The 14,912-nt window shown below is 45.5% G+C and overlaps 1 protein-coding gene across 3 annotated transcripts in view; it reads right to left on the reverse strand.

Annotated features, from left to right (window-relative positions):
* Window positions 1-1,984: 1,984 nt before the first annotated feature.
* Window positions 1,985-14,912, reverse strand: part of TRIO (trio Rho guanine nucleotide exchange factor) — a 342,164-nt gene continuing 329,236 nt past the window's right edge. For 2 of the 3 annotated variants that reach the window (XM_081288471.1, XM_081288470.1), the window contains exons 49-57: window positions 14,402-14,649; window positions 12,929-13,067; window positions 12,090-12,117; window positions 11,721-11,883; window positions 11,236-11,357; window positions 8,980-9,058; window positions 6,569-6,769; window positions 4,917-5,055; window positions 1,985-4,330 (exon numbers count right to left, since the gene is read on the reverse strand). In XM_081288471.1, coding sequence (XP_081144597.1) covers window positions 3,782-4,330; window positions 4,917-5,055; window positions 6,569-6,769; window positions 8,980-9,058; window positions 11,236-11,357; window positions 11,721-11,883; window positions 12,090-12,117; window positions 12,929-13,067; window positions 14,402-14,649 — 1,668 coding nt within the window. In that variant the 3' untranslated portion in view covers window positions 1,985-3,781. The remainder of the gene's footprint in view (window positions 4,331-4,916; window positions 5,056-6,568; window positions 6,770-8,979; window positions 9,059-11,235; window positions 11,358-11,720; window positions 11,884-12,089; window positions 12,118-12,928; window positions 13,068-14,401; window positions 14,650-14,912) is intronic. The other variant, XM_081288472.1, reaches the window with a different exon arrangement.

Here is a 14,912-nt window from a genome sequence, read left to right on the forward strand (position 1 = left end):
GCTTGGGATGTAGCTTAGTGGCAGAGTGCTTGCATAGCATGCCCAAACCCTAGGTTCAATCCCCAGCATCCCCCAAACAAAACAAAACAAAACACAAAGCAGAAAAATAAAATACACAATTACAGTATGATCTGCCAATTTTCTTATCCCAGAGGAATGAACACCTTCACATTCGCACAAAAATCTGTACACAAATATTCACAGAATCTCTGATGTCCTTCAGTAGGTGATTAACTATGGTCCATCTGTACCATGAAATATTACTGACAATAAAAGGGAAAAAAACACTGATCCATGAAACCACCTGGATGAATCGCCAGAGAATCATGTTCAATACAAAGCCTATCTCAAAAGGCTACTGCAGTACGATTCCTTTTATAGAATAGCCTCAAAATGACCACACAGCATAAGGGAGCACAGGCAAGTGGTTGGCAGGGTCGAAGGGGGGTGTGGTGCAGAAGGGAGGCTGGGTGTGGCCCTAAGAGGGCAACAGGAGATAGAAATGCTGCACATCCTGACTACTTCTAGACTAATGTCCTGGCCGAGACGCTGCATCAGTCCTTAGGAGACCATCACTGAGTAAAGGGCACGTTTCTTACCACTGCATGTGTACACAGTCTGCGACTCTTCTTACATAAGGTTCTAAGGCACACTCACCCACGGGTGACAGAGATCAGAACAGTGTCTGCCTCTAGTGGCGGGGGCTTCTTCTGGGGATGTACTGGGTAATGGCAATGCTCCCTATGCCACTGTGGGTGATGATAGAAATATTCACATACGTAGGTATTTATGGAGCTACTTACTTAGGATGTGTGCACTTTATTTGTGTAAGGTAAATCTCATATAAATATGTGTAAATCTGGGAAGCATCCTCGTTGTTCCTTTCGATATTTCGGTCTCTAGCAGTAGGTTCAGAGATGTCCGGCTGAGTGGGACCTTCCTTCCTAGTGCTCTAGTCTCCTTCAGGTTAACAGTTGCAATCACAGATGGCATTCATAACTTATTCTACTGAAATCCTGGTGATTCCCACCTCCACAACCATCCCTTAGGGATAGAGAGTCCAGGGATTTAAAATATTTATACAGGTATATAAAAATATCTTAACGTTTGAGAAAAAACAAAACAAAACATCTAGTGACCGTGATAAACCAAACATCTGAGCACCTTTGAGTTGCGTGTGCTGTTCTAATCTTACAGGCAAAACTGCTTCATTCAGGGTGTCCAGTTAAAAGGAAAATACCACAAGTCCTCCAAGGCCTGAGGCTGCACTGCAGAATGGACTAAAATGACTTTGAATTCTACTTCTCTCTTGACTTGGGAGGGGGGGTGCACCGCAGGAAGTCAGCTTCCTGGCTAGAAACCTTGGCTTAAATGTCCCTTTACTCTGGCGTTCCCCTTGGACTTCAGCAGATGGAAACCTATTCTTTATGATGTGCCAAATAAAAGGTCACCATCCCAGAAGGAAAGCCAGAGAGAATCCTCAAGAGAGACCATATCAGTCATCAGAAACAATAACCTGCTGTCAGAGGAGCTGTGAAATCACACTGGAGAGGACCCTGCAGAGAAAGACCCAGGGAGGCAGTGGCTGCGAATCTCTGCGGACTAGGTAGACCCTGGATCTTCTCCACAGGGGCAGAATTTTGAACATGCTTGAACCACTAAGGGCTTTATCCTCTTGAGTATATGGCAATGTTAACTTTACGTTTTCAAGCCCAGATCCTCCCTTTGCTCCAGTTCTGTTAATTGGGATGAGTGATAGCCCTGCTAGTTGGCTGACATGATGGTGACGTACCAGTGTTTTGAATTATTTCTGTGAACCCATTTGCAGGAGCCTAACCAACTCCTGTTTCTGGCCATGTATAGGGGATACCCAATCCAGAATATTCTACCCTCTCCCACCTGTAAGAGGACTCTGCCTCAGTCTCTCCCTTAGCACTTTCAGATTCAACAGTGACCAATTTAAATAAAAGGCCTAACGCAAAGATCAGGCAAATATGTTTAATTTTTTAAAATAACTGATGGCAAAATAAAATATTTACATCACATCATACTGTGTAAACATGTAAGGTCTCTGTACAAAGAAATATACATGCAAAATAATGTAAAAATTTAACTGAAATAATAAAAGAAACAATACACAAATAAAAGTTATGAGGTTACGAATACACATCCAGTTTTGAATCCAATTTCTTTTAAAAAGTTTCTGTACAATTTTACAAGAAGAAACAAACAAAAACCCAACAAAAGAATAAATAAAATACATTGGAAGCTGCAAAGCTTAATTATGCCAGTATATGGCTCAAGACCCAGATGTCTGGCTGGCTCGGGAAGCAGGCTGGTCTCTTTTATAGTGTATTTCAAACAATAAAGGTAAAAAGATATCCAGAAAAATTCAAGCGTGCCCAGAATCCCAGCCTCTTTTGTTGGAAGAACCCTCACACCAGCACTCATTCTGCCACAGTGACACGGGCATTGGGGACCAGCCTCAGGGCGGCCAGTGCTAAATTGGCTTTAATTTCTTACCAAAAGCTCAAAATCCAGCCAATTTTTGTACAGAAAGTTGAATGTCAAAAAGTCTAAAAAGTAGTAAATGTCCAGACTGATTTTAGGAAAAAAAAATACTTTGGCATTCTGAATAATAGCATAATAAATTTTAAAACATTATCCTATTATCCAGTTTTATATTCAGAGTATGAAATCACTTTTTACAGTCCTCAAAACTGACAAATTTCACGAAGAGTTAAGTCTTCTTGAATTGATGGCACAGGGCTACCACCCCCCCCAACCCCAAACACACACACACACACAAAACCATAAAGCTCACTGTACGAAGTATGTGCTTTTTCTATATATTTATTACAGGTACAACAGAGGTCTTCATAAATAGTTGCATAAAATGTTAAAGCCACAACATTGCACATGATATGAAATAAAACCAAAAAACCCCCAATGAGTGCATTTACAGTATTTTCATCTGACTGTACTGCTCAACAATCTGATTGACGGCTTGGGGTAAGGATGGGAAGGGGGCAGAGGGCTGGACCTAACTTGGTGTCTTCATTTGATGAGTAGACCCTTGAACTCTCAGAGGAAGGCCCAGAGGAAGGCCCGGGGAGAAGGGAAGGTGTGGAGAGGGCAGGGAATGACAGACTGAAGGCAGAAACAGTCTTATATACAAGTAAGGCCTACATTTCATCAGAGCAAAACGATTCATTCTATTTTATGCAAAAGTTTGAGGTTGAATGCACGTTTCAGAAGCCAAGTCTGGCGTCCCATTAGACGCATCAGACGAGGTGGCTGGAAAATCTCAGCGCCAGGTGGACGCAGAGCGCTAGCCAAGGCCATGGGAGTGGCTATCACCTGGGCGAGTCTGCCCCGGAGATGCACAGTATCTTTGTTTTTGTTCGTTAACACCAGTGGTTGAACATAGGCATTTTTTCTTTGAATAAATCTTGAAAATGTTAAATTTGCAAAATTCTATCCATGTTTGCTTAAAAAAGTCTTACTATTATTATTATTATTTTTTGCAGAAACCTGAATAAAATACTGTGATACAGCAACTCGATCTCTGCCTTTGCAGAGTGTAAGTGAAGGTCCTCCACCCCAGCGCAGCTCGCAGCTCAGAGTCCAAGCGCTGCTGAGCACAGCTTACTTGGAATGCAATTTCACACGATGAACATACTGGCAGTTGGTCAGTTAGGTTTGTTTTTTTTCCTCTTCAAAATTCAAATTAACAGCTGATTGGCAGGTGAAAGAGAATGAGAAAGAACTTCAAGATAGGTCAAACTCTAGGCAGAAGCCTGCTCTGTAGAAAGTTTTTAATGCTACGAATAGGTCGAACATCATTCTGGTGTTTGCGCCGCTCAATGAAGGAGGTCAGTCTGGACGTGTCGAGGACGCCCGCGCCTTTGCCGTTGCCGTTGCCCACCTGTAGCCACTGCTCTTGGAGAGCCAGTGCAGCCGAGGGACGCTTGGCAGGGTCCTCCTGCAGGAGGAAGCACACGAACTCCTTGGCCTTCTGGCTAACTCCTTTAAAGTAGTCATCTGGGAAACTAAAGTCTAATCGGCAAATATTCAGGCAGGTCTCTTCCACGCTGTCATCCAGGAAGGGGGACACACCGCTAAGAAGCACATACGTGAGCACTCCAACACTCCATGTGTCCGAGGTCAGGGAGACAGGGTTCCCAAGAATGATTTCAGGAGCTGCAAACTCAGGGTTCCCCAGTAACTGGTGGATGTAGTAGGTCGTGTTGAGCTGGACAGCATCTCCAAAGTCAGCCAGTTTAATTGTTGGCTTGGCTAAACTCTGATCCACCAGAATATTCTCAGGCTAGAATACAGAATAAGACAACTGTCATTTTCAAACATACCTGATTTCAAGATTACTCTGATTGTCAGCAGGCCATGGAGAGGTAAAAGGCACCTGTGACGTCGACTGGGACACACTGCCTGTGTAGAACAGGAAGAACATTTTAGCACAGGCCCAGGCAAAGAGGAAAAGTGCTAACAGAGGAAATGCTGCCCCAGCTCAGCACAGACCAGCTCTCTCTGAATTCTTAAACAACAAGCACCCCAGATGTTCACTTTACCTCCCAGCACTAGAGCACTACTTTTCTCTTTGTAAATTAGCAGTGAACTTGGTCCCAAGCCACCTCAGTAATCACAAGAACTTCTTCAAAGTGTCATGAAAAGTTAGAAGGTTCAAATGTTTACCTGGTATTTTACTGACTGTGTCCATCACTGAATGTAACTCTTAGAAACAGACCAGGAATCCATGATCCTATCCCCCTCCACTCCCTACCATTTCCCACAGGTCCCCAGAGCTCTTGGCCTGGCTCTGGAGGACAGGCTCAGGTGTCATGTGGCCAAGCTGGTTGAGGTCAGACCCACCCTTGTCCAGCCCTGGGCCTGCCAACCTTTAGGTCCAGGTGTGCTATCCTGCAGTTGTGAAGGTATCGGACGGCTTCCAGAACCTCCCCCAGGTGTGCTCTGATCTTTCCTTCAGTGAGGCTTCCCCATCGTACCACGCAGTCCAGGAGGCGACCCTGGTCAGCCCTACAGAGGTAGGAATGGTCATTGTCATGAATTTACAGACTTCCTCAGGCTAGTAAGAAATGCACCATGGACCTGCCCCCCACTGTGAATGTTTTATAAGTACCTCAGGATTGTACCTTCACTGTACGGTGTGACTAGACAAGAAGAGTGACTTTTGTGTGTGTGTGTGTGTGTGTGTGTGTGTGTGTGTGTGGTGCTGGGGATTGAACCCAGGGCCTTGTGCCTGCCAGGCAAGCACTCTAACAACTGAGCTACATCCCCAGCCCTGGAGAGACTTTTGACTCACTGTGAATATGCAAATATGGAAGGAGGTATCTGGGTCTTTACAGGAACTGGGTGGTGGAGAGGGTTGGTCAGGGATTCAACCCTGCGCCTGTCAATGGAAGATGATGTGGCATGCACCAGGGCAGAGCCTGGCACGCAGCAACACTCTAGATATCTGTGTTTGAAGTCAGGGGATTACCCCACCTCCCTCAGACTTAGATTCCTATCTGTAAACTGGGCCACGTGAAGGCTAGAAGAGATGTGTAGTTAAGAGCCAGATTACAGGGCAACACAGCACCTACTCTGAACTCACCTTTGCTTCCCTGCATGCTGTGGGTAGAACCCAGGGCCTACGCGTGCTAGGCAAGTACTCTACCACTGAGCTACACATCAGCCCTGAACTCACTCCTAATATTGAAAAAACACAAATGTTTCTTGGAGATTAGAATGTGGCAAGGGCTGGGGTCTCAGCCTGGCCCTATGGCATGGGGTGGGGTGAATCTTGGTTGGAGGCTGTCCTGTGCCTTTGCAGGTACCCCACCTCTGCTCATTAAAGCCAACAGCACCCTCTCCTGAGCTGCAAAGAACAAAAACAAAGAAAATCTCCAGATGTTTCCAATTATCTCTGGAGGTGAAACTGCCCCAGTGGGAACAGCTTCTCCAGCGTCACAATTTTGAGCATTCTTTCTTTATAAATAGGCTGAATCATTCTCTGAAATGGTACAACAGCACCAGGGAGGCTGCTCTGGCAGGGGCAGGAGTTCTCCAGGGAAAGTGCACCTGGCCCTCCCTTTTTTACCAGCCCCCACTTGACAGGAGTCCTCAGAGGCAGGATTAGCCAGCTCTGAACTGATGCCTGAAGGAGTGGCCACAAGCTGGTCTTGGCAAGCCCACTCTCACCTCACTGAGCACACCTGCCACAGGCAGGTGTCAGGTATCAGGTCAACTTCAGGCCATCAGGAGTGGCCAGAGGCCTGGCCTCTCTGTGGAGCCCTGGTGGGGTGGAGAACAGCCTAGGCCCTGGTGGTGCTGGTGTCTGCACCAGGCTCGACTGTCCCTGGACAGCTCTCTCTTTCCAGTCCGCCTGGACTGGAAAGCTCCAAAGCTGCCGTATCTGTGGTCATATTTTATAAGTTCTGTGAATTCTAAAAACCTAGTTTCTATCCTTGGAGAACAAACAAATCAACAAACGTGCTCTGAGTTGAGGCTGAGGGACCAAAGCAGGGAGGAGAATCAGGAGTGCACGCACATCTCCAAGACCAGGACGTAGCTGGTGGGGGTCTCGAAGGTGTCGAGAAGGCCAATGAGGAGCGGGTGCTGGAGGTTCTGCAGGATGCCAAGCTCATGGGTGACCTGGTCACGCTTCATCAACTTCTTGTTCACAAACTTTGTGGCCACTGCTCGTTTGGTTCCTTTCTGATCACATTTCTTAACGACGGCGAATCTGCCCCTATGAACAGACAGAGAAGATCGTCTCCAGAGTACTGTGAGGTATGGGAAAGAACAGGCAGAGGCTGCCTCCATGGCACAGTGACCCAACCCTGTGCACAGGCCTAAGGATTACTCAGTGATGTCCACGAACAGCAAGACATTGGCGAACACCTGAGCCTTCTAGCTTTTCCCAGGCCACGCTGTGAGGAGTGTTGGTGTTGGGAAGCCCAAATCCCGAGTGCGTCCAGGCCCTCCATGGCACGGCTGCCACTCCTCCCTTTGAGTGGAAGCCTCCATTTCTCAGGCCTTTTCTGGCAGACTCTGTGACTTCCTGACCACTGAATGTGGCAGAAGTGACAGCACAAGAGAGCCTTAGTCTCACCAGGCAGCTTCTACCATTGTCCACAGGTACAGCTCTGGGCATGATGTGCAGAGGCTGAGGATGAACTTCTTGATGCCTCCTGAGCAGTGTACCCCTCCCACACTTGCTGAAAGGAACATCTGCAGTCCCTCGCTTGGCCATACCCTGGTAGGACAGGCAAGTCATGCCAGCTCATGGTCTCTAGAGTTTTACCCAGAGATGCACCTGCCCAGGCCAGGATGCACCTTAACTCTCTTAACCTTAACTCTCCATTTCAGGCCTATGCTTGCTGCCTTGTAGCATGCGACCTGGGGCTGAGGGAGGCTAAGCATACTCTGAACACGAGGAATATAATAAAAGTGTGGTAGGGCCAGGGCAGGTTATGGGAGCTTAGGGGTACTACTCCCTGTTTGCTCCTCTCCCCCTGGGAGGTGGAGTGTCTTCTCCCCTCCCAGTCACTGGGTGGTTGTCTGGTGACTTGTTCTGTCTGCACAATATGGAGGAAGTTCAGCTGTTGGTTTCTGACATAGAGCCTTAATAGACTTTGCAGCTTCTGCCCTTCAGAATGCTTCTGCCATCAGATGAGAAGCCAGGGTGAATGTCTGTGTGGGAAGAGGCCAGCAGCTCAGTTGGGGCCTCCAATCTGTGAGTGAGGCATGGGCCTGCCAGCTGGCTGAGCCCAGGAGAAGCCAACAAAATGCCTTCCCAGTCAATCCAGGGTGGTATGAGGAGTAACTCACCACTACCGTTAGGATAGCAAGTGGGGGTGTGACTTGTTACACAGCAATGCATAACTGGCACACAAACAACCGGGACACAGGAATGTAGGACAACTTCATGACTGTGGTTTGAATATGAGATGTTCCCCCAAACTTCAGGAGACCATGTAGCAATAATCAGGGGTGAAATGACTGGATTAAGAGAGCTATAACCTGATCAGCCTAACCTAGTTTGAATGGAGAAAGTGGGTGCTAACTGTAGACAGATGGGACATGGCTGGAGGAGGTGGGTCACTGTGGGAGAGCCCTGGAAAAGTTGCTCTTCCCTGTGGACTCTTCCTCTGCTTCCTGGCTACCATGAACAGAGCAGCACTCCACCATGCCCTTCTGCCACTATGTTCTGCCTCACCTTGCGCCCAGAGCAATGGACTTGGACCACCATGGACTAAGCCTCTGAAACCACGAATCAAAATAAACTTTTCCTCCTCTAAGTTGTCCTTGACAGGTTTTTTTGGTCATAGTGACTAACACTGTAGTCATGCTTCCTGACCTTCCTCTCTTATCCATGGGACACATGGATAAGAGATGGGGTGAGTGGTATGTACTACGACTGGCAGAGCCAGAGCTAGAAGGAACCTGGCTGGCTGTGGCATTGCTGAGTCACCATAGCCTGACTGCCTCTGACTTGTGGTTTCTACGCTGAAACTTCTCCCTTGGTTTGGTCAAAAGGATCCTGACACTCTTGTCTAATTATGTTATAATTCCTTTAAATCTCCAGACACAGTTGAAACCCAAAGGACACATTCAGCCATTCTCAACTAGAAGTCTATGAGAGAATCAAGTCCTACAAGAAGCCTGTGTAGTGGTTCTGCTCTGAACTCTCCCAAGGGTGGTGCCTAGTAGCACTGTTCTAGATGCATAGGCAGGAACCAAGTTCATCCCATCAGTGACGGCTTATGACATTAGGCCTTCATTTCTGTGGGAACCCGAGCTGACAACAGCTTCTTTCCCTCCCCAGTGACTAACTAATCAAATGTAACAAGAGGTTACCCCTCAAATGCAAGACACTAACTTCCACCAATGGAAATACACCTCGTTTAACTATATAAATGTACTCTCTTGGAAGAGGCTTTGGGGTTTACATTGTACCTGCCAAGCTCAGCCACTTCACTGTAGAAGGAGTCAAAGTTGTCTTTCCAGGTCACCATGATCCCATCACTCCCTGGACCTGCAAAAAGAGTAGCATCTTCTCTGAGTGAGTTTTCAGTGGAGCTCCTTGGTAAGGAGTCTCAGACCCACATCTCTGACATGGCAGCCACATGTGGCCTCTGAGCATTTGAGATGTGGCTCATCTGAGTGAAGACAAATTGTGAGTGATCTAAGTACTAGATTAATGAGACTTAGCATGAAGAAAGAATGCAAAATGTCTCAGGCAGGAATACTTTATAAAACATTGATTTCTTATTAAAATTAGGTCCCAACTTTCTTTGGCCCAAGAATTAAGATCAAGAATCAATAAATGGGATGTTCTCAAACTAAAAAGTTTATTCTCAGCAAAAGAAACAATCTGCAAGGTGAATAGAGAGCCTATATCTTGGGAGCAAATCTTTATCCCTCACACATCAGACAGAACACTAATCTCTAGGATATATAAAGAACTCAAAAGACTAAGCACCAAAAAAACAAAACAAAACAACAACAACAACAAAAACCCAATCAACAAATAGGCCAAAGACCTGAACAGACACTTCTCAGAAGAGAATATAAATCAATCAACAAATATATGAAAAAATGTTCATCATCTCACTCCAGTCAGATTTCATCTCACTTCAGTCAGAATGGCAACTATTATGAAGAGACAACAATAAGTGTTGGTGAGGATGTGGGGAAAAAGATACACTCATACACTGCTGGTGGGACTGCAAATTGGTGCAGCCAATATGGAAAGCAGTTTGGAAATTTCTTGGAAAATTGGGAATGGAACCAGACATTTGACCCAGCTATCCTTCTCCTCGGTCTATACCCAAAGGACTTAAAAACAGCATACTACAGGGACACAGCCATATCAATGTTTGTAGCAGCACAATTCCCAATAGCTAAACTGTGGAACCAACCTAGATGCCCTTCAGCAGATGAATAGATTAAAAAAAAAGTGGCATATATATACAATGAAATATTACTCAGCAATAAAAGAGAATAAAATCATGGCATTTGCAGGTAAATGAATGGCACTGGAGAAGATAATACTAAGTGAAGTTAGCCAATTCCCAAAAAACAAATGCTGAATGTTTTCTCTGATATAAAAGGAGGCTGATTCATAGTGGAGGGGGAGCATGGGAGGAATGGATGAACTCTAGATAGGGCAGAGGGGTAGGAGAGGAAGGGAGGGGGCATTGGGTTAGAAATGATGGTGGAATGTGATGGACATCATTATCCAAAATACATGTATGAAGACATGAGTTGGTGTTAATATACTTTGTATACAACCAGAGATATGAAAAATTGTGCTCTATATGTGTAATAAGAATTGTAATGCATTCCTCTGTCATATATAAATAAAAAATTTAATAAAGAAATAATAAAAAACCTAGATATTCTGAATAAAATTACATATTTTAGTAAAATTAATTTTACTTTTATTTTTCTAGGAAAAATATAAAACTTTAACATATAAAATATAAATATTTTATAAAGATATTTTAAAAATCATATAAAAATATTTTATATAAAAATATTTAACATATAAAACTTTAATCTTCTGTTTTGCTCTCAAGGGCAGTAATGCTTTAGATAGTCTGCTCTTGATCACAGGGCCACAAAGCCTCAAAGCTCTGTCTTCCTTTCACAACATGAGGAATCATGGCTTCAGTATCTTTACTGAATGTTCACAGTTTTTATAAAGTTCATAATTATAAATATACTGAAAACACAGACATGATTTTATTACACAAGTGCCAATGAATATCACTTGTTAGTAATGAATCTAACATCATATATACCCAAAGGAAAGTAAGATGTTCTGTACTTTTTCTGTAAAAAGAATCTTAAATCTGTGAGTTGCAATCAAGAGACCAGCTGCCAGTGGCACAAAGAACACAGCTTTCACCATGTTCCCAGGTGTTCCCAGGACTTCTGCAGCGACCTGGCATTTTGGACCCTTGTTACCTGGGCTTTTCCCTCCCCTTTGCTCCTCCTTTGCCCTTTCACCTGTGCAGGGTTTCCCCTGCACTCCTGTGAGGTGCCAAGAGGATGCTCCCCTGGCACATCCCCAACAATTATCTGCTATTTGCCCCTCTCTTTTTGAAGGCTCTGAAAGTGACTTAGTTTGAATTTCAGGCTTTGACAAGGGTGGGGCACACTGGCTTTAGACTCCTGGCAGCTGTGTCCCACAGCTCAGGTACTTACCTAGAACCCTCAGACTGGCTGAAGATGAGGCTGAACCCATGTCGTTCACAGCAATACACGTGTAGATGCCGTCATCTTCCGTGGTCACACCAATGATCTTCAGAGCGGCCTCCCCCAAGTCACTGGCACACAAAAGGACACACTGGGCATCAGAAAGTTTAGCACTCTGGGCACCAGTTCTAAATTCCTCCAGGCCACAGGCAGTTAGGAGATCTAGCACTTATGAGGAATTTTAAGCAGATTGTATTGCACATGTGGAATACGTATTAACCAAAAACATGAGCCATTTTCAGGAAGATTACTTTGATTCCAGGGCTACATTTCCTTTTGGAAGATGAAGAGAAAAATGAACTGTGCCTTCATAAACAGGCTGAATGTTACAGCGTCCATGGAAATGATGTCCTTCACAGTGAAGAGGCGTTTCCACTCACCATGTAGCAAGATTGTGCTCCCAGCCAGTGACCCCCCCCAGAGTGGGCCGTTACCTGTAGGAGATGCTGAAGTGGCCGTCGTTGTTCAAGGTGTTGTGTTCAGGGCCCTTCCAGGTGATTGAGGCCTTGGGGCGGCCACAGACACGACATCTAAGAACAACGGTCTCCCCTGTCTCACACGTGACCTCACTCAATGGGATGACGAATTCTGGGGGAACTGGAGGAGAAACAAGCTGGTTAAAGCCAGTTATCGTTGGCTCCTCCCCTACACCCTCCAAGCATCCCGAACGAACTAGTAAATCCTAAGATGCTGCCCAAGCCTAGAGCACCCAGGAAACCCTCTCCAGAGTCTGTACCTGAGTGTTCTGAAATGCCCCACAGACCTATGAACTCTAAGATTAGAGGAAAAATGGCAGAACTCACCATCATAAATGTAGTTGGGATTGAGAAGCTGAAATGGAAAAGGCATAAAAGGTATTAACCAAAAACATGAGTCATTTTCAGGAAGATTACTTTGATTCCAGGGCTACATTTCCTTTTGGAAAATGAACAGAAACATGAATTGACTGCTTGGGTGTCAATCCACATAGACCACTGTTCACTGCTGCTAAAAGCACCCAAAACTTCTTACCAGACCAGTTTGGGTGAGTTTTTTCTTCCTACCCACAAACATAGTCCTTAAACTCAGAGATGTCCATATCTCTCACCCTAATGGGCGGATCCAGCTGGCCCTTGAGCCTTTCCTAATGCAGAAGGGCCAGAGTTCTTCCCCAGGGTTGCTTGGGTCGCTTTCAGGAGATTTTTTCTTTTTTTCCAGGCAGACTCCCATCGGATTCAGGCAACCTGAGTACAGAGGCTTCAGACTGACTGAGGCCACCTCTGAGGGAACTTGTTAAAGCCACAGAACCTGCACCTTCTCACTTCCCCTCTGAGAACAGGGAAGACTAAGCCACAGTTTCTTTGCACTTAGTCTCTGTGCTTCACCTGAGGACTTAACTATATCCTTTGAAGCCCTGTGTGCACCTGGGGAGATGTATAGGTGCAGACCTGGTTCCTGTCATGCTGGTATGTAGGCATCCCTGTGCGTACTGCTCTCCCTCACATCACACCATGCCTCCCCCCCGCCAACATACTGCTCGCGGGGCAAGAGGGAGGCATGGTGTGATGTGAGGGAGAGCATTCCCAAGCAAGTACAGGCTGTGGGTCTGCAGTGTCTCTCCCTCCCTGCTCAAGGAGGGACAACACAGGGGATTCTCACTTACCTTCACAGATACCTTGTTGCTGAGCCCTTCCCGGGATTTCCGATAACCATTCTCTAACTTGCCCTCCCTTTTGCCGTCTTTATCTTTTTTCTCAGATTTTTTCCTTAAACGGAGTGCTGTGTGCCAAGATGTTGACTTCCTAGGGAGAGAAAGAACAGTATTGCGCCTTCCCAATGTTCAGCAAATCATACCTGAGAGCATCAGAGAGAGTCAGGATGTTCACTTCAAGTTGGTTGGAGTGAGTGAAGACCCTTCAGTTACAGAGATCTCCACTGATACCCAAGAAATGGGAGGTAAAACCAATTATTTCTTAACTTAAGTTTTAAGGATTAAAATACAAAGGTGCCTGTGATGGTTAATTCTGTGTCAACCTGACCTGGCCACAGGGTGCTCAGATGTTTGGTCAAACATCCCAGGTATTTCTCACTGAGATGATAATTTTAATCAGTAAAGTGATCACTCTCCCTTAATCCTGTTAGGACTCCCTCTTCCAGTCATTCAAAGGCATGACCAGAACGAAAGTCTGGCTTTCCTAGCAAGAGGGAATTCTCTAGCAGACTGCCTCAGGCTTCATCTACACTGTTGGAATTTGGATTTGCTAGTCTTCAGAACTGCATGAGCCAACTCCTTATAATATCAATCTCTCTCTCTTTTTCTCTCACTCCCCTCTCCCTCCTATTGGTTCTGTTTCTCTAAAGAACCCTAATACAGGGTCCAAGACTATATTTTGAGGAAACAAAGCACAAAATGTGACTTTTATCTTTCAAGTCCACTCACTGTTATTGACATATGAAAGACTGCAAGACAGGATTCTTTAACAATGTACTAGAGTCAACTTTCTGGGCATCAAGGAGAAACAGGACAAGGGACTGTCATGGGGAGGGAGGGATGGTTTTTGCAGTGTCTGGGTGGCGAGACCCTGTCTCAAAATAAAACATAAAAAAGGCTGGGGATATGGCTTAATGGTTAAGTGCCCCTGGATTCAATCCCTGGTACAAACAAACAAACAAAACATCAACAAACCATTTAATGCAGAAAAATCAGTTTTAAGTTTCTTTAAATGAATTATCTTCCAGTGTGTAAAGCCGGATGGTAAAAGAATCACACAGGACTTTCCCTGTAGCCTAGCAAACAAGTATCTTCATGATGTGCCCAGCAAACTTCCTGACTGTCGGGGTCCTTAGAAACCCCTCTCTTGTACCCAAAACCTCCAGGGACTTATTTGTGATCTGAAAAAGCCACATATTTCTAAATACAGATTATTAAAGGAAACTGTTAGGCTACATCTGAGGGAGAGAAGGACTGTCTGTCTTTGCTTCTGGTCACATGTTTTCTGAGAGGTGAGCCTGCATGCACAGATATTGGTACAGCTTTCCCTTCCAAGTCTCATCCTTCCAGTCTTAATGTTCCATGTGCATGGGCTCCTCTTCCCCTTGGCTGCCACGTGGGGCTGGCCTCCCTAACTACACTCACTTGAGAGTCCCGTCGGGGTTCTCCACGATAACTGCACTGGTGTGGCCCAGGACGAAGCCCGGAATCCAGCCCTCGGCTGCGGGGCACTGGTCAGTGGCGGCACGGAACACCAGAAACATGTTCTGCTGGTTGCTGGCCAGAATTTGAACGACCTCTCCTTGATAGACGTTTATCTCATCCTCCTTCACTGCCGTGTAATCGTGTGTCACCAACATGGTGGAGATGTTGCTACTGCTGCTACTTTCACTCTGTAGAGGGACAGATGAAGAAAAAAAGGTAGATAGGAACTGAGCTGAGAGCTGGCAGCATGACGTTACTGGTCAGTGCACCACAGCACCAGGCCCCAGAGCAAGGCTCACCAGATAGACATGGAGACACTCCCAACTTTTCCTTTACACTCTCTGTAGCTAACTTAGCACATCTGTTTCAATAAGTGAAAATCAGGGTTTCTCTGGACAGCAATTTAGAAACAATCTTTAAAACACTACTGCTATGACAACACTTCTTGGAA

The sequence above is a fragment of the Spermophilus citellus genome (assembly GCF_964194105.1).
Source record: "Spermophilus citellus genome assembly, chromosome: 1".
Classification (NCBI taxonomy): Eukaryota; Metazoa; Chordata; class Mammalia; order Rodentia; family Sciuridae; genus Spermophilus; species Spermophilus citellus.